Raw genomic sequence first — 22940 nt, forward strand, 5'->3', positions numbered from 1 at the left:
TGCTTACTCACTTTCCTCCCCTGAAAAGGGAAGCTTAAGTGAGAGGAGGGCTTAATAGAGGATTTACTGTATATGATGAAGTCAATTTACATTTTTAACGAAGGATGGGACACAACAAATTTTTGCCATTTTCATCGAAGAAACTAAAGAAAATCTCGAAAATACGCGGTCGACTCTTTAAAATATATATTTCCGTCTTTTTCATCCACGGCCTAAAACATGATACTCACTTTCCCGGCGCTAGAGTTCATCGAAGTCTCCTTTAGATTTGAAGGGGTTACTAAAAATAGATACCCTGTCCTTTTTCAATTAATGTAAGCGTTGCCCCATATAGAGAGTTTTCCGGACCAGAAGTGTTTTTTAGCCCCTGGATGGTGACTAATAAGTAAATAGGGATCTTTCGTGAATTTCACGAGCTAGCATGCTTTAAGCCTGTATTGGATGTCTTGACAAAAGTAGAAGCAAGAATCGCCAAAGGATTCAAAAAATAAGAAATATGAGCTGGAGAATTCACTCAAAGTTTCATGTAAATGGCCATTTCGATATCTGCCCGAAATGAAATTTGTATGACTCTGATGGGTTCTTGTATGACTCGATTATGTTATTTACTCCGGATATTCTACCGATAACTTCCGCCTGTAATCTTACACGTGCCATCTTAAAATGTTTTGCTTCGTTGAATCTAGTTTACTTTATATCTGGCGCTCTTCACTTACTCATTGTATAAATTCTTTAACTGAAATGTCGAAATTTTGTTGTGAAACATTGTACTTAGCAAGGAATTTCGTAATCAGTGCCTGTGTGATCAGTCACAAGTTATTGATGACGTCAGTTCATATTGTGACTGGCACGCGATGTGGGTCAAGATTCGAGTTCGAGGTTTTGCGTTGACTCTCAAACGTAATCAATTGTTTATCTAAACTTGAGGTTCCTAATGAGAGTTACCTCAAACCTTTTCAGTTATTACTGAATGGGTTTATCATGCTCGAATCCGTCTTGGAAAAGGTAATTCTTAGAGCAGACATTGTTTTTTTTTTTGATCGGTGCAGTTGCTTGACAAACCGGCCACAACACATTCAAGTCTTAAAATAGTGTCGAGCATCTCCATTTCAATGACCTATAATTTGGATTTGAAAATTTATAGAACTCTCAAGTAAAGTGACAAATTTCGTGCAACAAAAGCTTTGGGAATACGCCAAGAATATGATTGCTTGAACGAGAGGGGATAATGTATAAGACTTAAAGGTTTCAAATGTAGTTTCAGAAATTTTGCAAGTAAGTCTCCTCATGGCGGTATTGTTGTTGTTTTGTAGGCGACAAGAAGAGTATGAGAGACTTAAAGCCATGAAAGCAAAACTAGAGGGAGAGGAAGGAACGGAGAAAGAGAGAGTAGCCATCGAGGAGTTAAGACAACAACTTGCCCTTCAGGAGATAAATAGCCTGGAAGAGGAAATGCTGACGTATGAACGTCAACAACTTGATAATGAGCTTATTGAAGAAGAGCGGAGGAAACTTGAGCAAATGAAAGAAAGGCAAAGCGAGGTTATTAAGCAACTTGAAGACGAACTTAACGCGCAGATAAAAATACTGAAGGAGGAAAGAGAAAAGGAGAACTCAAAGATTGAAAAGGAGAAAGAGAGGATACAGTTATTGGAGCAGCAACAACAAGAAGCTCTTAGAACTATTGAGCTTGAGAGAGAAAGGCTTGACAAAGAAAGGGAAGAAGAAAAAGTGAGACTGCAAGAAGAACGAGAGCGATTAAACAAACTGGAGAAAGAACGCTTGGAAATGCTGGAGAACGCGGCGAGGGAACAAGAACATGAGAAACAAATGATCGAATCAGAGAAGAAAAGGCTTGTTGAACTTGAAGAGCAGCACGCACAGGCCATGAAAGAAATTGAAGAGAGCATGATTTCGAAACAGGATAGGATGGAGCGCGAGCGACAAATAGAATTCGAGTTCTTCGAGACTGAGCAACTCCTTCTCGAAGAATTGGAACAGAAACAACGTGAAGCTGGCCAACAACTTGAGCGAGAAAAGGAGCTTATTCGGGATCAGTTTGAAAAGGAACGAGAAGAGGAGCGAAGGAAGCTTGAGGAAGAGCACAGGCGAGTTCAAGAGCTGCAAGCTCAACAACAGGAGACGCTCAGGCAGGCAGAAGAGGAACGACGCCGACTTCAAACTGAGCTAAAAAATCAGAGAGAACAGATGGCGAAGGAGAAGCAGCGCTTGATTAATCTGGAGAAGGAATATAAAAAGATCAGAAATAATGGCGCTGAGGCTCCTCCGCTGTTGTCAGCGTTAAAGATACAGGATGTGTCGCAGCTTGGAAAGGGCTGCTCACTCCAGGAGCGAAAACAGCGCTTAGAACAAGAAAAGCGCAGACTGATTGAGCTAAAACGAGAAGCTGAACATCTGTGGCACGTCAAACAGCAGGAAAGTAGCGTCGAAAGCGGGAGCAGTGGCGACGAAAGAACTCAGGATAAAACAGCGCTCAAGTTACGGCGGGAGAAGGAAAAGAGAGAGAAACTAGAGCGCCAGTTGGCTGAAGTACAGCAACAAAAGAATGCAGCGGAAGATGGTGAAAAGGTGAAGGAGCTTGAAAAAGCGCTAGGAATGGAACGCACGAGAAGGCAAGAGATGGAAAAAATTCTCTCTGAAAAGCAGAAGCAGGAGGAGCTGGAGAAGGTCGCCGCGGCTGAGAAAGCTCGCAAGGAAATGATGACCGAGAAGGCTATTCATGAAAGACTCTCCACAAAGGTAAAGGTGTTCATAAGATTTTTTTTTGTGATTTCTTCACTCTTCATTTTGGTTCGTTAATAGATACCTACTACTTGCAAAAGAGAGTCTGGTGTGCTTATAACCAGTCGCTTTAATTCTTACTCTCCGACAAAGTTTCCAAATTTCATTTTATGAAATGCTGAAAAACAGTGCAAAGTGATTTCATTAGACTGGTCATACTGTAGGATTTTCTCCACAGTTTCAAAACTTAGAACCAACTTTAAAAAATCCATCATTCACTCGGGGAATCGTGAATCTATCCCAAGGTTCTGAGAGGTGTCAAATATGAGTTTGGCATTATAGAAAAACTCCAATGATGCAACACTTACACTATGAAGGCTAGAGATTGAGCATGGCTTACGATCGAGGAACGTAGCATTCAAAATAAACAGCAAACTAAACATTTCAAGATGCAGAGATGGTCATGTACCTCCCTTCAGACATGTCCGTGGTATAGCCCTACAACAATACGTTGTTCATTGGTGGAAAACATTACTTCGGGTAAATCTAGACAATGGAGATCCTCATGGTAAACTCGGCCCAAGGTTGTGCTCAAGCTAGGCTGTCTGCTAGAGAGCAGTCATCCTTTTTAAGTCAATACGACAGTAGTACCTTTTAAAAGCTTTACTACCTTTTACATATGTGGACGAAATCCCATAATGTTACCTAACAATGAAACCTCTTTTGCAGAACTTAAGCATAGTACAATATATTTCTGAGGAAATTACCAAAAGAAAATTGGAGTTGTTTGTGTTTTTAGTTTGGCCAGTTTGAAAGGGTAAGAGTGCGGGAAGGGAAACATGTTTGCCCTGTATTTATTTTTAAGGGGAAATCATGGTCCCCTTCAAAATACATAGTTTAAGGTGTCATCGTCCTACTGTGCAGCCTGGCTTATCATCCGGGTATAAAGGGTCGGTTTACCGTATTCACGGATACGGGTACAACTATTGTACCCAGGGCGGATTCTAGCCACACCCCTCCAGCCCAAATGTTGCATCTTATGGTTTCTAAGGTTTTTTGGTCATCCCCACTGATCAGAGTTTGTCTTCTGTTTCACGTAACGTAACGTAACAGGTCAAGAACGGCACGTCCCATCACGAAGAGGACCTCAACCTTGTGCAGCACCTCGTTGCCACTGGTCACGTGTTAGAAAACTGTCCATCAGTTCGTGTAACCGCCAGCACCTGCAAGGGCTACTTGTCGAAAATGGGTGGAAAACTTCTCAAATCGTGGAAAAAGCGCTGGTTTGTACTGGATCGACAGAAGCGTGCCCTGTGCTACTACGCCGACGAGCACCAGAAAACGCCTAAAGGGATTATTTATTTCCAAGCCATTCAGGACGTCTATGTAGACTTGCCCATGTCATATAAGGGCTCTTCCTTAAAGACTACGTTTTGCGTTAAGACTCCACAGGAAACGTATTACGTTGCCGCACCTAGTGGGCTGGCAATGAGTATCTGGATTGATGCTATTCTCACGGGTAGGGAGGGGGCTGATTTTAACAACTGAAAAGCATACTAATTCTGTTCCTTGGGGGGTATAAATAGTCGGCAACTGGCTGAGTTATGTATGTACATAAGTTTATGGAATTGGTATTGTTGTTCTGTGTTCAAATCTATTGTGTTGCGTTACCGTCACGTCTATCGTGAGGTAGTGTTGGGAGCCTATTGTGTTGCGTTACTGTCACGTCTACCGTGCCGTAGTGTTGCGGAATCTGTTACATTGTACTGTTCTATTCAATCGGTCCTTTTAACAAGTTCATTGTGTTGTTTAGTCCAATTCATTGTCTTGTTCTACTGCTAAGCTTATACAGCTTTTACTGTCATTTTGTCGCTCAGTTGTTGTTGTTGTCCTGTGTCCATATGTACGAGTTAATCGAAATGACTCATTTTTGCCTGACCTGTTTTTGTAAACCATTTTTACAGAAATGTCCACGAAACGCTTTCGGGTTTATGAAAGTTTGTGTCTTAAAAAGCAAAGGCGTCTGAAAAATGTTGTAATGGTTGTCTGCAGTTTTTTATTGCTAAAAGCGTTCGTTATCACAACTGTAATTATTCCAGAGTCAAATGGTCTGCTACCATTGGTGTTTAATATTTTACGTGTTCCTCATATTTAATAGAGGTGGTATTGCAAGGCATTTGTGGTATCCTGAAAATACAGGGGATATGTACTCTCTAAGAACGGTTTTCAATTTAATGCTACAAAACCAAAACTACTGAATTAAAATGAGGTTTTGCAGTAAAGCAATCAAAACTCGACTCCAATATGCAACCTAGTCCCTAGGGCTTTTCCCTTAAAAAATGGGTGGGGTGGGAAAAAGGAAAAGCCCTGGGGACGAGGTTGGCCAATATGCTATTTCCCAATTGCAAAAGCCCCACTTTCATATTGAGGCCAAGTGCAAAAGTGAGCATTGCACTTGGCCTCGTTTTTAACAAGAGGCTAGAGGCAACGCGGAAATAGGGTATTGGTGTGGAAGCTTGTGGAGGGCTTCAGGCCACTGTCAGTCGTGTTGCAGGTTAGAAAATGGCGCGAGCTACTTTGCCAAATCACGAGCTCGCTTTTGAAGCTTAATTGAAAACCGCCCCTTTGTATTGCTACGGTCCTGTAGTCATGCAATGGCAACCAATTTTCTTCTTGCCCGTACTCTGAAAAGTGACTTGAACGTCCTTCATTTCCTTGCGAAATGCAGGATTTTTTCCAATTTTTCAACATAGATAACGAAAATATTTTAGTACATACAGAATACGTTATGGAATATATTCTCCAAATAATTAGAGAAAGCAGTTCGTCCAAGGTATTTGAATAAGTTAAAACGTAAAAATATTTTTATTACCTAGAACTTAGCTAGGATATAGAATAATATAATAAATAAAACAGAGTAAATATCGCTCATTATACAATTATTGACCAGGGCGACCACAGGTCGGGAACAAAAGAAATCTTTTACAGTTCAGCAGTTTGTTAAATACTAAAGTGGATACAACATTAGATTAATAAATGATCATTAGATTAGTAAACATTAGATTAGTAAATGATCTTACTTCGCATTTCTGGTCACCGACGATAGCCAAGTGAGCTACAATTTAACATGAACAGTCGCGGTAGCAGATCGGCCGCGGGAGACTAGAGCGGTATTTCGCCGAAGAAAAGGATGGGAAGGAGAGGACTTGTTCCCTAGTTCTCCTTCTCACTCCCCCCCCCACTCCTGTGCACCTCTTACGCGTTTCCCTCGTTGATATTTACGAGACACAAAAGAAACTACCAAGAGAAAGAGTCAGAAACAGCATCACAGGAGTTGATGTTCGAAGTTGCATTGTATAGTACTGTTTATTTCTGTGTTTTGAGGTGTGTGTTTGGTCACGCCATAAGTCTTTGTCTAGCCTCCCACGCAGACGTTCTTTGGGGTTCGTCAGGCGTTGCTGCGGAAGGAGGCTTAAGAGCCTTAAGAACGTTTCCGTGGGAGGCTATATATCAGGCGAACTATTTTGAAGAGCGTTGTTCATCTGCCAATTTTGTAATAAAGCAGGAGCCCATCACCCAAAGCATGTATCTCCCGTACAAACTCCAAACAACCCCTTGGAGTCAACCCTTTCCCGAGTAGATTTATAAATAGAACGGTTCCCTAAGGAACAGTTTTGCGCGCTGATAGTGATGGGCTCCTGAATAAAGTCGGTTTCATTAACCCGCTACAAATGAATCAGTATCTGGCTTGCATACCAGTAGAACGGGCAAGCAAATTTAAATTAACATAAAAGAACGGGACAAAATGAAAAACCTACACCTGTCTTCCCTTATAACTGGAAGACAAAGAGAAGCGAAGACCTGAGCTCGCAATCTAAGGTTCATTTCATTTTTTTTCGCATAGCCCCCTCTGCCCATCTAATCACTAGCAGAAAAAAGCATTATATTTAAATTCGACTGTGTAGTTTGTCAAACAATTCAAGCTTCATGCACACCAAATATCTTAGTGACATCTCACATTTTTGCGCCAAAAATGTATATCCTTGAGGCTCTTCAAAAGGGTGGAGTCTTGTGTAGCCTATCCCCAGAGCCTATCACCCCTTGTGAAAGTGGGTCCTTATCGAGTACACTTGTTTTGACCACTTCATTAAAACAAAATGGCTGACCTTCTTACAAAGTTACTTTTCAAATCAAAACCAGGTCTAATGTATCTAAAAATAGAGAGAATGGATAACAAATTGGAATATATAATTTATTACCAGCTTTATGTGAAAATATATTAAAAGTAGAGGTTAAAATATATTAAAAGTGGAGATTTTGATAAATTTGCAATAAGCACTTTGAGAAATAGCCTCTACTATATTCACATTATTAAAGATGTAACTATTTTCAACTGTACAATAACAATGTAATGCCTTGTTTAAATTGATCCTCCTTGCTTTGATACTACATTACTTTTGCCAAACATGAGGTACAACTCTCAAACATTACAAGAAAACAATCAAGCAAACGTTTTTCTTATGTCAATGAAACTTTAGAAAAATCCTTTGCAAAAACTTCTTATCTTACATATTTACAGCTACAAAGTGGTCTGTTTCAGGAAGTATGGACTCTACAAGGAAACCTTAAAAATGCTTATCTAAAAATTGGGCGAAAAGTATGCACCTGCTATCATGTTCAACAATTAATGCATATTATTTCTTAAGTCTTTTAATAAACCAAAGATAAATCATTTCAGCCACTGCTATGTAACAGGGACTCTTACATAAGCTGCTACAGCAGAACATTGCTTTTACCATGAGTACCAGTTTTCTTTCTCACACTTTATGCAGTGCAAAAGGTTTGAACCCAGGAGTCATTTCATAAGTACATGTAGGTTGAATACGATCATCCACATGAACACAGCCCTGAATAGGATTGTTGTTGACACTGACTGACGTCTCAACAACTTGTGTGGTAGTCATCTTCAGAATCAAAATGAGTTGTATCACGTCTGTTGATGGTATTAAACTCTGGTTATTGACCTGATTGGTCAATTAAGTCTAGATGTTATTGGTCACCTATCAGTGATGTTATTGGCTATGATGACCCATTGTCATTGGTGGATTTCAATCTGTCTACTGTCATAGTTAAAAGGTCGTTTATGGTCAGTCAAATTGTCAGTTGTCCAGTCGTTCTCTCGTAGTTAGTTTTGCTTGATTCCATCAATAAGTCGTCTGTACGGCCTGTTGACTACGATTCAGAGGTGTTTGTTCCAATTTAGTAAACCAGCTTTTTAAAGTGAGTCATTGATAGTAGTCTGTACAATACGTAATACATGTCACAGAGACCCACTCAATTTAATGTTTCATCTGTATGTTTTGGTCGTGAGACAACTCACTTTGACTCTGAAGATGACTACTGCACAGGTTGTTGAAACATCAGTCACTGTCAACAACAACAGTCCTATTCAGGACTACGTTCACCCAGGCTCTCATACTCAACCAACTTACTTTCTGTAGTATTTACATTTTCTATGAAGATGAGATTTACAAGATGCAGTATGCATCTGATACAAAATCTCTTCTGACTAGATTAATTTTTGTCTTGCAGGAAAAAATAATTTAAGTTACCTTATAATATTTATTATATTTAGAACAGTGCCAGATCCAGACCTTGAGATAAGGGGGGCGGTCATCTAGACCCTTAGATGGGGGGGTGGGGGGGCAGTCTCCAAAAATAGTTTTTTCAGTTCTCTGGGCCTCAGTTTGGTCTAAAATTGGGGGGGGGGGGGGGCGGGCCAATCTGGCCCCTCCTCTGGATCCACCACTGGTTCTAAAAGTGCACCTGTAATCATGTAATAATAACATTATTTGGACAGTGCAGTTTAGTAGCGTTTGTAGACCTGGGTCTATTCTGTGCGCTTGATGTTTTGATGTTGGATTGAAGATGGACAAGTTTGCCCACAGTAACTTTCATGGTATTTTTCTGTAAACGAAGGTCATCTCTCACTTGTAGATGGGTGACAAGATCTGAGGAAACATCTGTCAGTAAAAATAAAGAGACAAAGTAAAATAAGGGGTTAAGATACAACTGGGGGGGGGGGGGGAATGTGGTCTTCCTATGAATTCTTAGTGGGGGTGTGCTGCCCGGTTCTCCAAATCCTGACCCGATTTCAGACCAAAAAATGTAATTTTCCACACCTGTTTTCAGACCAGACCTCTGAAATCCATACCTATTTTCAGACCTGGCCTTTAGGCAGAAATTATGTTATCATTACTTAGATTAGAGTGCAAACAAACTGAGAAATCTTCAAATCCATTTCGAATTTGCATATTTTTCTTTCTTACTTACTCATCTGGAATTGAAACAATAAAGACATTCATACAATCCCGTAGTTCCCTCAAAAACCATACCAATTCCAGACCAAAATAGGCAAAGTGTATACCCGTTTTCAGACCAAAATGGCACAAAAACCTGACCCGATGGGGTAGCACATACCTGGATGGATTATGTTGTTATATTGCCATTTCTTTTATGGAAACAACTGGTGATGGTTTGTATTTCATGTAAGACTAAGTCAAGTGCCCTGAGCCATGACCACTTAATGATCTCATTTCGTAAATAAAACATGTATGTATGTATGGATCAGAGGTGGAGTAGGTTGATATATTGGGGGGGGGGGGGGGGGGTGGCGGCGTGTACTGCAAAAGAAATTTCGTCTATATTTACGTTTTCAGGGGTTAGTATCTCTGAATCTCTGAATTACCAATCATTTTCATGTTAAAGGTTAAAAATGTTTGTAAACTGACTTTGCTTATAGGTGAAAACAAAAAAAAGATAGCACTGGTTAGCTTAAAAATCAAAATGTCAGCAGAACCTTTCATTCACTTGCTAGATTTTGGCGTACTCTAAACAGACTAATCATGCATCAAATAGGATCTCTGTTCATGCATTTTGCTAGAATACAGTTTCAAACCCAGGCCAAATAGCTGCGCAGGCTTGGATATGACCATCAGCTTATCAACAAACAGATGCTTGCTACCAAAAAAAAAAATCAGTTTGATGACAGAAAACAAGACTGACTGGTCCAGACGTTTGGCCTGCGGTGACTTCAAAGGTTTGGAGAGATTCAGGCAGAGTCTTGCTTTCTCCTCCCTGATCAAGAAGAAGGCAAAAGGAGGCTCTACTCTTAAGGTGCTGTAAGATATATCAGCTTTAATATATAAAAAGTCTCTTGTTCTCTCTTATTTTTCCAGCAAGATCCTGACACTAACCATTTATCTGCAACTTCAAATTCTCCACAGTCTCCTTCAACTTGACAATGTCATACTCATTCACTGAAAAGACAAAAATGTTTTAGGAATCACTTGAAATAATAATCACACCAATCAGAGAGGCTGTCCAGCATAATAATAAACACTTAGTGGATAAGGTTTTTGTGATATCTGGAATAATCAAGGTCGAGGTAAGTGTTATCAGCCGAACCCAAGGCTGAGGATGATAACACTTACAGAGACCTTGATTATTTAGGATATCACAAAAATATTATGTTATTACACAAAAATGTTTGAAAAAAATAATGACAAACACACCATCACAAGGAACCTGAATTGGTATAATTATTGGAAGTCATGCATTGCACACAAAACCTACAGATTAGTCAGTTGCCTGGTAGCAGCTAACTAACTAATCTGTAGGTCGTGCTGCTTTCCAAAATTAGGTGTAGGCCCTTAGCCAATGAGAAGACAGATAGTGACTACAACATATAATAATGAACATGACATTGCCATTACCAATAAAAACACTTGGGACTAAAGCAGGCATTTACTGTACAAAAGGATAATCAATATTTTATTCATTGGATGCTGATGGTGGAATAGGCAGTGTGCCAAAAGTGACTGTGAGGCCTTTTTCACTTAAGAGGGGATCTAGCTGGGAATGCTACTCCCTGCAATGTGAAAAAGCTCAAAATTCTGTTGTTGGTGATAGTGTATTCACAGTTATCATATAACACAAGGATCAACTTTACAAATCTGGGAATGCCATAACAGAGAAAAATTTAGATCTTAAAAAATGTTGATCAATTTGGCCAAGGAGAAGTCATGAATTTTCATGATCTACATGTTTAAACACTCACAGGAAAGGGCCAGTATAAACCAATCTGCTGATATTAATAAGTTACTAAGGCAGTTGACATGGCACCAATGTAAATAAGCAAAATTTCTGAAAGTAGTATGGAATGGCAAATAACAATAAAAATTAGTACATTTATGGCCCATATAAGGCTATGTTTCTGTTACACTTGCCTCATTGCTGCTGTGTTAGTTACTATGAGGTTGCGATTGGGGTGAACGAGGAATACGACCCAAAAAGAATTCTGATGAGTGGAATACAAATTAAAAAGACGGCCGTGCTGGCAAAATGTAGCAAATATCATTATAAAATTATTACCATAATGTATTTATTAAAGTTTGGCTACAAGTAGCTACTTTCAAGACAAACTGTCACGCCAAATTGGATGAAAGTTGCTAATTTCACGCCTTTAATGCGTCAGGACGCATAAAAATAAAACATAAGCTTATGTACTCACGTTCCGTCCTTGTGCGACGAAAAACAATTCCTTTGCTCGACAGAACACGTTCTTCAACTTCATCTTCTGAGTCAACAGAACAGATGCGAACCTTATTTCTTCGCCAGTGCTCACGTTCAGTGTCTCTTCCCCCACATTTTCTACTCGATAAGCTTCTTTGCTCCCGCTAAAAACAGAATAGGGCGATCTTGCCTTTTCTGGCATTGTAGTGGATTCCAATATCGGTTGGTCCGAGGCTGGCCCAACATTATAATCAACTGGGGTCCATGTTTCTGTAACATTGTTATTTGCAGATCCAGTGGTTATAAAACCTTTGAGTCGATCTTTCCAAGTTTTCTTTGGCTGAGGAAAGTAAGTATTTTTCATCACAGCGTCCCATCTCTCCAAACAAACACGATGAGCAAATGAAGGTTCGCCTTCCTCGATTGAAGAAACGCTGTCGTCGGTCGAAAAAATGATGTTCTTTTCCGCGGTAGAAAACTGATTGTGTAAAATACAAGAAATCAGTTCTTCTCCAGTTTCTTGCTTACAAATCTTGCACTCTCTACTGTCAAGATTTATTGTTTCAAATTCGTCCATGATGAATCAAGCATCGATTCCTGGGCTGTAAACAAACAGTTATTCATCCGAGCTTTGTCCGTTGTCCGACACCAACAGATGTGGTCTAAGCAAAAACCACTACGGAATTCTGCAAGAGACACCTTTGAGAAATCCCATGGTTAAGGAAACGTTGATAGCCTAGCTTGCTTAACAGAAACAACAAGAAAATCGGCTTTTCAATTTGTCGATGTATCTCAGATTATAAAGCACTTTTTCCACTTCGTTCGAAATGCAGCGTTTCCACACGTGCGTCACGAGTGACGTCATGTCCGACCGTACCCTTGGACCCAGGTCGTTCCGGTTATTGCGGCAAGGGTTAAAAATTAGACGATTTCGCAGCCGTCCGTAAAAATTCCATCAATTTTTCATCGAACAGTTAATTCTTTGTATTTAGATTTCAGCTATCAGTGAAAAAGACCATCATTTCTCAGCGAACAATTCTTGCAAGGACAACTTGAACAAACAGCTGCGAGGGAAAGCCGGATCTTGTCGTAGATCAGTATCAGCAGTATAAAATAACACTTAAAATTGAAGGCAATTAGCCTTTCTAGCCCCTGATGAAGACTAGTTTTGTCTAGTCGAAAGATTGGGCAAATAAATTCGTAACCCTTAGCTGTCCGATCAGCCTTATCTTCAATTTTAAGCTTCATTTCTCCGTTGACCAATGCCTCTACCAGCGACGCAAAGAATCATGAACCTCTTCAGGCTGGTTTAAAGCCAATGTAGGGTGCATTTGTTTTTGCCCCCATTTCACCAGTCATACTGACCTAATTGAGTTTACTTAACAATTTAATAATAAAAGCGCAATGAAAAAGCCCAGGAGAATTTCAGTTTAACGTGAATTACGCACTTTTTTGCCTACTAGTGCGCCGGCACGCGCAGCCACGTCCGGCACGCGCGCTATATGTAATCGGGCACGTGTGCTAATTTAACGAACTTTTTGACGGTCTATAGTTCAGTACCCTGAAGAAGGCAGCATTGCCGAAACGTCGGTTTTTAAAGACCTTATTACAGCGTCGATTTTACAATTGTCAAAATGAACCTGAATTTTGATGCGCGCGCGACGGAGTGCTCTTTTGTAAATTCGTCATCTATTGGCATTGTTGCGTCATACGTGTCGCGCAGTTTTCCGTTAGAAATCTTGTCAAAGCAGTTAGTTGAATTAACGACTGAGTAATTCAAGGGTAAAAAGGAAAGAAACTGAAATTTGCTGAAAACAGTTTTTGAGCGTGTTGACGACTTAAAGGACCCAAATACTGATGGCGGCAAGAAACAGGAAGAAGAAGCAGGGATGCGATGAAGGTGAGATTTTAAAAATAGATCTCCCCGTGATTTGACCATTTGCCTTGTACGAATAAGGTGGATACTGTTTGAGAAAGAACACCTTGAGCCGTTACCTTGCAAAGGTTTCTATTGCTAGTTTTATGTATTCGTTTACACCACAATCTTCTGCTTAGTATTGTGTAGAAAGAATATTAAGCAGTTCACTATCATTTAGCGAGGACCAAAAATTTGGAATTTGTTGCCTATTTCACTAACAAGCTCCTCTTCCATATTAAATGTTTTTTTTTTTAATCTGAACAGTTATCTTCTTGATAGTCGTTCTGTTTTTGTTTTCTCTACACTCTGTACTCAAACAGGTAATGTAGTAATCTTGCTTAAGGAAGCCTGTTAATCCGGGGGTTACTTGGGTTAATGTTTGCTGGGTATGTGCCACTGGCCTCTCAGAACCACTACCCCATTATAGTCTATTCTGTGGCCAATTATATACCCCATCTTATTCACCTTAGGAAAAAAGTGATTTTTGCAATCCCAGCTTAGTCACTTTCTGTTTATGTATCTACCTTCTGAATCCTTTTAACTTGGTCATTCTGAAAAGAAGTGACGCATTTATTCAACTAAATGTTTTCTGTTTTTTTAAATCCCTTCGTAAATGAATTTTCTGACCCCTGAAATCCTGAAAATGTGCGACACCATTCAAGTATTTCTTATAAAAATGCAACCCCATAATAGTCAATCCAGTCGTGAAAATTCGACCCCATCCAGCGGCACATACGCATTGGCCAGCTACTAGGAAGAACACCGCACCCCTCCCCCCCCCCCCCCCCCCCCACCCGAGTTATTAATATAAGCCTCCAGTTTCGTTAACCGTTAGGCTTCCTGGGCAGATAAGTTTAAAACAACTTTTGTTCAATGCCCCCCCGGTATTAATATAAGCTTCCAGATTCGTTAGGCTTCCTCGGCACATTAGTTGAAAAAAACTTTTTTTCAGTGCGTTAAATGTTATGTTGTGTGAGTGACTAAAGAAACAATGAATAAAAAATGAATAAAATAAAAATATATTTTTACTCTCTCGATGACTGTGGCCCTGCAGTAAGCAATTTCCTTACCTTTTTAACTATCGCTTTTTATCTAGCAGAGCTCCTCGGCTGCAAAAAGGAGGATCCTTGGGCCCTTGTTCGAAAGTTAGAGGCCCAGCTTGCTCAGGAAAAGTTCTTCCATGAAAAGACTAAGACTGATCATCAATATGAAGTCAAGGTGAAATCACGTTACTTTGTTTAAAAACACAGTTGCTTTTCAGTTCTATTCTTGATGCCTGCGAGAGCTGCAGTACGTTTTAAGAGGCGAGTGAGGTCCACCTTTCGCTTGTTTAGACATATTTATAACGCTGGAACCCCATAGGAATGAGTGGATAACCTGGCACGCCTTTTCATTTTTTCTCTCAGTTTAATCGTCATTCTCAAACTTGTCCTCATTGTTTTCATGCGGCCAAAAAGCTACTGCATGAGTCTTAAAGGGGCACTGCACTCGGCCATGTTTATGAAAGGAGTTATCTTCCCAAGGACCCATAAGTGTCATGTCCGTTTTCAAGGAGCGCTAAGATGAACATCTAGGATGACAAGAACTGCCTCAAACATTATTTTGTTATTGTTGTTGTTGCCCATAACAGACTCTGCAAGCAAAAGTCAAAAACTTAGAAAAGCAAAGGAAGATTTTCCTGGAAAAGCTGGAGCAGAATCCAATTGAACAGCAAAACAAACTTGAAAAGGAACTGAATGATACTAGCAGGCAGCTGAGAGAAATCACACAGAAACTTGTGGTGAGTATGCAAACTTGACTGTCTTGGTTGAATTGGTTGAAAGTCATTCTGATTCAGTAGCACAAACAGTATTGCATTTGGCTGGAAGTCGGCGCTAGCACAACTCGATTAAGACTTAAAAGTCACCCAGCAAAGAAGCACAACAAATTAAATAGAAGGCTATAGTAGGCTCTTTTATCAAGCTCTCTCTCTTTGAGCTTAAGCCCCTAGATGAATGATAATAATAACCAGTCTCCGTGTGCGCTGCTAAGTTAACTGGGTACGACACCGTCATTTTTCGTGCTATCTTTTTTAACGTTTTTTCCATGCCTCTACGCGACCACTGGATTCAATTGAAAGGTACTAAACTGTGCTTTTTCTAAACTAAACTTAAGGTTGTTCTGACTGACTAGGTTGTTATAAATTATTTGTCTGGACTTCTCAATCAATTTGTGACTATTCAGATTATTGAACTTTGTATGTATATGATAGGCTCAGTCGATGGTTTTACGTTTTTCTCTATGATTTCGCTCTGTAGTTAATTCAAGAAGAACAGTTTAAGGCAGTTGAAATTGCGGTCAATGACTGTCGTGACCTATCGGGAGACAAACTATTAGCCCAGAAAGATTTTACTTCTGCCGTGAAACAGCTGCTAATCACTAATACCAAATACATGTAGCTTCAAGAAAACAAAAGAAGATAATGGAATTGGTGCTTACTGTATAGTAGTGTGTATTAGCGTTAGCTCCTACCTATTTCATAACTCTAAACAAGCCTATCAATTATGAGACCAGAGATACCATCCTCAACTGATTTTTCGAGCCATGACTTCAAAACTCTTACGTCTTCACCTAGTTATCAGGCCAGCCTTTGCGTTTATGAGCTGCATGCATGCAATTGTGAAGGATCATCCCACTGATTAACACTTCTGGTTCGTATTTATTTATTGGTTTATTCATTTATTGAATATTTAGAGCAGCCAACAGCAAGTCGATAAACTTCTGCGGTCCAACAGAGCAATAAAGAAATCTAAAGAGAAACTGTCGGAAGAATTTTTAGAAAGAATTAAGAACAAGAACGCATTGATCCAAAAACTCGAGGTAAGTATATGAAACATGGAGATCATCCCCATTGCTCCTCTTAAATCATATATTTTCTTCTCTATTCCCTCCGTTAGTCTCCAGATCAAATGAAAACCATCAGTGATACCGAATAAACTGAAATACTAAATCGCCCCATGAGGTTAGGTAATGCAGAGATTCCAGGATCCGGGAAATTTTTCGGCTTGTCGGGAATTCGGAAACCTGGGCTTTGGAATCCGGAATTCGGCTCAAGGAATTCGGAATTCCGCTAGCGATTGGAATCCGGTAGCCAAGTTCCACTGACTGCAAATAATCCGGAATCGAATACCTGAAGACCGAAATCCACAGCGTGGAATCCAGAATCCAAAGACTGTCTTGGATAACCTTATTGTCCTTGCATGGGGCGAAACCAAACTTTAACATAGTTATCAAGTAGGCCTAATCATGTGCTTTTTCGTGCTAAATCTCAATTTAAGTAGCAGTAGTAACTTCCGAAGGGGAAAAAGGTTTTAGGATCTTTCACTAACCAGTGGTGATGACCTGACGAGAACGTTTCACATGGCGCCAAACCTAAAGAGCTGTTAGTAAAACGGCATCCTCCCTTTGAGGAGCAAAAAAGGAAGCAATTCCCAATCGCTAATTTAGCGAAGCTCCACGCGTGCGCAAAGCGCGGACGAGCGTAGCCCCATACCTTAGAAAATTTGCTAATCCATCCATCTGCCAATTTTTGGTAATCACGAGTCTGTCCGTCCGTCCGTCCGCACCACAGAGAAGCCAATGTGAAATGTCAAACTTTCAAGCTAGTGTGGGAGTCTGTAACTTGTGTTTAACTTGATCATAGACATCCATACTATCGTCAATTGACAGCTGTTAAAACAAGGTATCCGCTGACCTAAGTCACATGACCTATCGCGGGCTCAGGTGCCAAAGTCATCGATGTCAAGTGTTTTTTACCACCAGTTGTTAGCTTTCACTTGATCGCAGGTTGAAGTTTATGTTTTTCAGTCATATGGTTCTCTCTTAAAGTTCATAAGTATAGATTTATGTATTTCTTTGCAATGTTTTCAAGTCCGTCGTCTGCAGTAAATTTAAATGGTAGCTTCGCTTTTAGCTCTGGCTAAATCTATGTATTATATGTGCTGCGTAAGACTGACTTTGGCTACATAGCGTCTTTAATAATTCTGAAAAAAAAATGTAGATTAGCTCGTTGTCGTTTTTGCAGGCACAAATCCTGGACCTAAAAACCTCTCAGGAAAATCGTATACGAATCCATAAAGACAGTGGTCCTGAACGAACCAACGCCTGCTTGGAGGTAAGTGTATTATCACATATATAATTCTGAAGCTTTCTCTCTTAGAGCTTCCAAAGTATTCTCTGCGAAGTGTTCGTTATTTTCGTGTTAACACTTAGCACGCCATCACAGGCTTATCATCTTCCGGAATGAGAGACAAGCATGACCTCTCTCGTTTTTTTCTCGCGCTCCCTGTTCTTTCCTCTGATGTTGCGCCCCTCGTACATTTAAGCACCTGCTAAGCAGGCTACGAACGACTTGTTTATAACCATGCCATAAAGAAACTGCTTCCAGCAGGGTAGTGTCATCTTGATTGCTTGGAAGTTCATTTTTCTTTTTCTTTGCTTTTCCTTGCTTTGCTTGCTTGTTGGTCGTCAGTGGTTTCCTAGTTGTTTTTAACTTAAAGTGGGTGAATACTTCACTTAGGTACACGGGCCAAGGTGCTTCGTATGAGAGAGTTTAAATCGAGGGAGACCATTTTACAGTTGTGCGCTCAAAGCAGTACATTTAGCACTCTAACCTTTACTGAACGCGGAGCAGGGGGGAGAGTACATTAATATTTCTTTGCCGTCGTTGCACCACTTCAACGTGTACAACTTCCTTATTCACGTTTTATGAAGTAGTTGAACACAAGTCAACTATTTTGTTTTTGTTTTTCTGAACTTAAGTGCATTCTTTTAGAATTTAACTCCAAAAAAGTAAGTAAGGCGTTTCCGTCGCCGTTGAGGTTGCTAAAGCCATGTGAAAACGGACGCAACATTGTTGGCCAGCAACTCCCAACATTGTTGGGAGTTGTTGCGTCCGTTTCCACGTAGCTTAAGAACGTCTACGTTGGAGGGTAGATCCGTTTGCGCACCACTGCTAACACAGACGCAACATTCCCAACATTCTTAGCCCAACAATGTTGGGATTCAGTTGTGTCTGCTTGGACCGAGCTTATAAAGTGATATCGCAAACTGCAAACTGCTGTGCAAAATACTAACTTTGTTTGGTTGTGTCTTGGTGCTGTAAGCTAAATAACACCGCTGAGATGTGGGATAATTCTGCCAGCGAATCTCTTCAGGTTGAAGATGAGCGACAAGAAACAGATCATCAATACAACATGGTAACTACCGCTGACTTCTTTGTTAGTGTTCTTTTTTGATCCCCACTACAGTGGAACCTCTATATAACGAAGTCCTCGGTAAAACGAACGATTTCCTTTACCCAGGTAATGGCAAAACATATGAATAAAAAAGAACCTAGATATAACGAAACCTGGCAGTCGGTATACCAAACACATTTTGACGGTCCTTTGGCCCTTTCGTTATATCGAGGTTCCACTGTTCTATCATCGCATATCGCTGAAAATATTTTTCGTTTAACTGCTTTATCATCACCCTTGGGGGTATTCCCCTATGTAAGCCATATAGATAAGTGCCGCCACAAAGGGTAGGGTTTTCGCGCAGTTTCATCTGAAAACGGGTATAGACTTTGCCTGTCGGCGTTGGGCTAGAATCGGGTATGGTTTTCGAAGGAACTACGGTAGTGTATAAAAACGGGTGTGGATTTTAGAGGCGAGGTCTGATAAAAAGTGTATATGGAGAATGACATTTTTTGGTCCGAACTAGGGTCTGGATTTGGAGAACCGGGAGGTACACCCCCACTAAGAATTCCCAGGAGTCCCCCCTGAGTATCATCATCATTAGTCTTGGTCGTTCTCGAAGGAACATAGGTCCTTCACTAATGCCTGCTCGCCATATGATTCTGTTTTAGGCAGTGACTAAGCCTTAGCTTCACGCCACGTCATAAATCCTCTCCGTCAGTTCCAACATCCTCGGCGCTAGACTTTATCAAAGTCCTTCGCTTCTTATTTCCGGTTCTGGAAGTAAGCCCAAAGGGGAAGGGGGTGGTAGGCCCCTCTCTCGCTCTCTCGCTCTCTTTAAGCCGAAGAGAACATAAAAAATTTTTGCTCGCGCTTCGCGTCAAGAAAATTTTGTAAGCTCAACTTGTGGGAAAGTCTACTTCGGCCCCTCAAAGTTTGTCGAGGTCTAGCGCAGCCTGCATGAAAACAAGTTTTATTTTCCCCCGTTTCTCAGGTGAGTGATAACAAGGACGAGGCGGACGTGGAAGGGCGTGGAGCGTCAGGCACGCTCGAAGCTCGTCGGAAAAAATAAATAATAAAGCATATTCTCATGCTCTGTGCCACGCTCCCCCTTTATATTTTAATTTTTTTTTTTCAGCCCTTAATATATAATTTATTTAGCCTTTTATAGTTTGTTTCTTGATAATTATTATCCCTCTTGGTTACACGTGGCACTTGCTAACTAAAAATAGAAGTACTATAAAATTACTAAGGCATTTATCTTTTTTTAAAAGGAAAAGTTCTGGGATTCAGAAGTACTTCTTAGAGACAACCAACCTTGCAAAAATTCCCCTGGGGAAAGCCCTGAGTACTGGAAGGTAAGTAATGCACTAAGTAGGCTATAGCCAAGAAGGACTCCGCTTGTTCTAATATATCGTACCTGTTTCTTATGCACCATGTGAATTCATCCAAGAAAGCCGTACGTGCACGATGAAAAAAGGCAATAGCAAAAGTGAAAATGCACATGTAATTATTTCAGTTAAGGAAACATTATTGATCCACATATTAGGCAGATTTAGTAAATTAAAAACGGACAACACGGAGAAAGCGCTCGGCAAGGACTGAGTTCGACTTCCGGTGCTCAATTTGCCGCTCTGCCGTTGGTCAAGCCAGGTCAAGCCGGGTTATCAATTTGCTTGCGCCGTCGCCACTGTCGTCGCGTTGCCTTTGCTAACTACGCCTATTGCGTCACTTCCGGGACTTGAAACCATACCACACTAGTCGAAAGCGAGCGTCCTCACCACTGAGCCACCCCACCCTTGCCCCCGGCAACCCCCAGTCACTCCTCCTCCTCATAAGTGAAAGACCATTTGACAAAAGAAACAAGGAATCGACGCTTTGCAATTGAGAATTAAGTTTTATTAAATAATGACGATTCAGCTATGAAGCTATTTTATTTTGCCTTTGTTCAGCCTAGTGATTCAGTAGCAATGGAGATGTGGGATGTTTCAGACGAAGACAACACTCACGCCGTGAAAGAAGAGAAAGGACGGAATGAAGACCGATGTAACTTGGTAACTAAGTGATATCACATTTAAAAAAAAAGTAACTAAAATAGTACGCGCGTTCTGATTGGTTAAAAACCTATGGTTTATTGTGCCGGTAAACTCATAGGTTTATGAAGCCGTTGCGCGTGTGATGCAAGAGTCTCGCTCTCCGTTTTCAGCCTCGCTCCAGACCTTTTGTTTGACTGCTCGTACGAACTTGCATACGCAAAAATACCGACTGTTTTGCAGTTTATTAAGTCCACGCACTACTGCCTCAAGCAAACAATGTAGAACAAGACTCCCACGACGGGGGTTAATTGGGCTGCCGACTGTGTAATGTAGAATTTAAGTTGAAGTATATATTATGATTTAACTTTCTTCCAGCTTGCGCGTATAGAAATGACCCACCCTCCTCCCATTTATTAAAAAAAGGATGCCTAATTGTAGCGAGGACAGCAAACGTAACTTGATCTGTTTTCCGTTGTCTTTTGCTGCACAGACAAGGGCCTCCATTTCTCGATTGGGCTTTGCCGCCAAGCAGCCCAGTAATAAGGTAATGGTGACACACACACAGAGCAAAATGTCCCATTACTCTCTCTTGACAACACTGAATTTAAGTCTTCTCACCTTTCAGGAAACCAACTTTCGATCAATTTCAAGCGTTTCGGTGGTCTAAAAATAGCTTAGCCTCAATTTCAGACATTACTTCGAGTCGCTTACTCCCTAATGTCTGAAATTCAGGCTAAAAATAGCTTTGGTGAAATTCACATATCCCAAGGGATAGACTGGGCGTTTCACTCTCTGTCACATTATCCTCTCTTGGTCTATAATCTAGATAATTTTCCATTACATATCTTCAACAATTTTCACAATTTCCCTACGTAAAATGGTCGTCTGGCCTGCGAAGAGATCATGCAGGCTCTATTTTCGTTTCGCTTGGTAAATAAAATACGACGGACAAGGCGCGCGACATGAAAAAATTGGGCCTGATCTCTCATCGCTCCTTGTCGATAACAGACTTTCTGAGAAATTACGGGAAACTTTTTGAAAAATCTCGAGCAACTTGTGGAAAGCCCTAGACCGGGAGCTATGAGAGTTGGAGCCTTTATTTACAGGCGGATGGTCGCGTGAATTTCTTTTTGCGTTCTTTTATTCTTTCAGAACGTTGCGAAAACATTAGAAGAAAAACACAAAGTGGAGGAATGTAAAGTGAGTTTCTTTCCTTCAATGTATGAAGCTAGCAACGGAATCCAAGGGTACAGATCGAGCTCGTCACCTTGGAACGGATTCCAAAAAGAACCGACGAACACGCCAGCAAACTGCCCGACAGATCTTGATGAACAGCATTTAGCTAGAAATACGACTACAAACGAAGCCCCCGTAATTAAAGATGACAACCAAAACCAAACAGCGCAGAATATTACTTTCAATGAAGTGAAAGTTCCAAAGAACAACGACATAAAGCCAACTCTCCCTCGTAAAAAGTTAACTTGTTGGGAAATAGCTCAAAGAAGAGTACACATCGCTAAACTTTGCAGGAATCGCAATACCGGGTCCCCGAGTGATGATATCAACAGGGTAAGACGTCCCTACAATGGATTTGCCCCTGGGTTTAAGACAGACTCTCCAACATCACCCCCTCAGGAAATAAGACCCCCTCCGGGCTTCAATTTCATTGACAACGAGGCAGCTTTGCGTGCTGGGATTGACTTCTTTAAACTCGAAAGCTGCCAGCCCGCGGGAAAAGGGGATGGCTCTCCTAATTAATAAAGTCTTAAGGCCTTGCATCCGGACATAACATGAAATAGTCGAGTCTTTTATTCACAATATTCTCTTTGGGGATCTTTATTATCATTGTATCATTATTCTGTTCTGTAAACACTACTCTCACTAAGTTCAAGTTAATGAATATTTGAAGAATAAATGACATAATTCTCACATAACTTTTTGTTTTTTTTTCTGTGATATGAGAGTGTCGATGACTTATGGTATAATTTTTGGGAAACAAAACGAAATGACAAATTTCAAACTGATACTGCCGGAACCTTTAATAGTTTATTTTATTATAAGCTACACCTCTAGGAGCTCAGTAAGTTACTTGAAATTAGTAAAGCCTGGTTTTCAATAAAGACGCAAGCATAAGGGCAAGCACAATCGCAAGCGTAAAGGATGTTTATTTCACCGTGCACTTGTGGTTGCGTTCAGGTAATGTCATGTGAAAATGAGACACAGCATAAGCAAAAAATATCGGCTACTATGCCGAGTTTAAAGAGCATTTTCCTTTTTAGAATTTAAAAATAGCCCACTGCACACTCTTGAACCCCTTATTTAAATATTAAAGCTTAAATTTTACGAACGCATACATGGTATTATGATATATTATAACAAACTTGTTTTCCTCCTTTTCCACTGTCGATTTTAGCTCTAATTTAATGCTTTGTTCAGTTTTACAACTTAGCAATG

At 40.5% G+C, this 22940-nt stretch overlaps 4 protein-coding genes and 1 pseudogene across 5 annotated transcripts in view; 3 read left to right on the forward strand and 2 right to left on the reverse strand.

Moving 5' to 3' along the window:
- LOC140951358 (uncharacterized) overlaps nt 1–5798 on the forward strand; it is a 36386-nt gene extending 30588 nt beyond the window's left edge. Inside the window, exons 17-18 of one of the 2 annotated variants that reach the window (XM_073400623.1) lie at nt 1314–2766; nt 3862–5798. In XM_073400623.1, coding sequence (XP_073256724.1) covers nt 1314–2766; nt 3862–4290 — 1882 coding nt within the window. In that variant the 3' untranslated portion in view covers nt 4291–5798. Of the gene's footprint in view, nt 1–1313; nt 2767–3855 lie in introns of both variants that reach the window. The other variant, XM_073400622.1, reaches the window with a different exon arrangement.
- Nucleotides 5799–8494: 2696 nt separating this feature from the next.
- On the reverse strand, nt 8495–12085 carry LOC140950109 (uncharacterized; annotated as a pseudogene).
- A 970-nt stretch (nt 12086–13055) lies between these two features.
- On the forward strand, nt 13056–19522 carry LOC140949679 (uncharacterized). Its single transcript, XM_073398824.1, has 7 exons — nt 13056–13216; nt 14331–14452; nt 14865–15014; nt 15968–16093; nt 17298–17387; nt 18430–18492; nt 19445–19522. Exons 1-7 carry the CDS (start codon nt 13174–13176, stop codon nt 19520–19522), a joined length of 672 nt encoding a protein of 223 aa, XP_073254925.1. The 5' UTR covers nt 13056–13173.
- Nucleotides 19523–20408: 886 nt separating this feature from the next.
- LOC140950555 (uncharacterized) lies at nt 20409–22259 on the forward strand. The gene is made up of 2 exons (XM_073399793.1): nt 20409–20504; nt 21639–22259. Exons 1-2 carry the CDS (start codon nt 20421–20423, stop codon nt 22242–22244), a joined length of 690 nt encoding a protein of 229 aa, XP_073255894.1. The 5' UTR covers nt 20409–20420; the 3' UTR covers nt 22245–22259.
- A 374-nt stretch (nt 22260–22633) lies between these two features.
- Nucleotides 22634–22940, reverse strand: part of LOC140950556 (mitochondrial fission 1 protein-like) — a 6910-nt gene continuing 6603 nt past the window's right edge. The window contains exon 5 of the mRNA XM_073399794.1: nt 22634–22940. This exon is cut by the window's right edge and continues 1078 nt beyond it. The gene's annotated coding sequence lies outside the window, so the exon portion shown is untranslated.

The sequence above is a fragment of the Porites lutea genome, chromosome 10 (assembly GCF_958299795.1).
Source record: "Porites lutea chromosome 10, jaPorLute2.1, whole genome shotgun sequence".
NCBI lineage: Eukaryota > Metazoa > Cnidaria > Anthozoa > Scleractinia > Poritidae > Porites > Porites lutea.

Bases quoted from the DNA above. Each gene is read 5' to 3' on its own strand.
- LOC140950555 (XM_073399793.1), top strand. From the start codon at position 20,421: ATGGAGATGTGGGATGTTTCAGACGAAGACAACACTCACGCCGTGAAA. The intron at 20,505-21,638 runs GTAACTAAGTGA...TTATTCTTTCAG, and splicing joins ATGAAGACCGATGTAACTTG to AACGTTGCGAAAACATTAGA.
- LOC140949679 (XM_073398824.1), top strand. From the start codon at position 13,174: ATGGCGGCAAGAAACAGGAAGAAGAAGCAGGGATGCGATGAAG. The intron at 15,015-15,967 runs GTGAGTATGCAA...TTGAATATTTAG, and splicing joins AAATCACACAGAAACTTGTG to AGCAGCCAACAGCAAGTCGA. The intron at 18,493-19,444 runs GTTAGTGTTCTT...CCCGTTTCTCAG, and splicing joins TAACTACCGCTGACTTCTTT to GTGAGTGATAACAAGGACGA.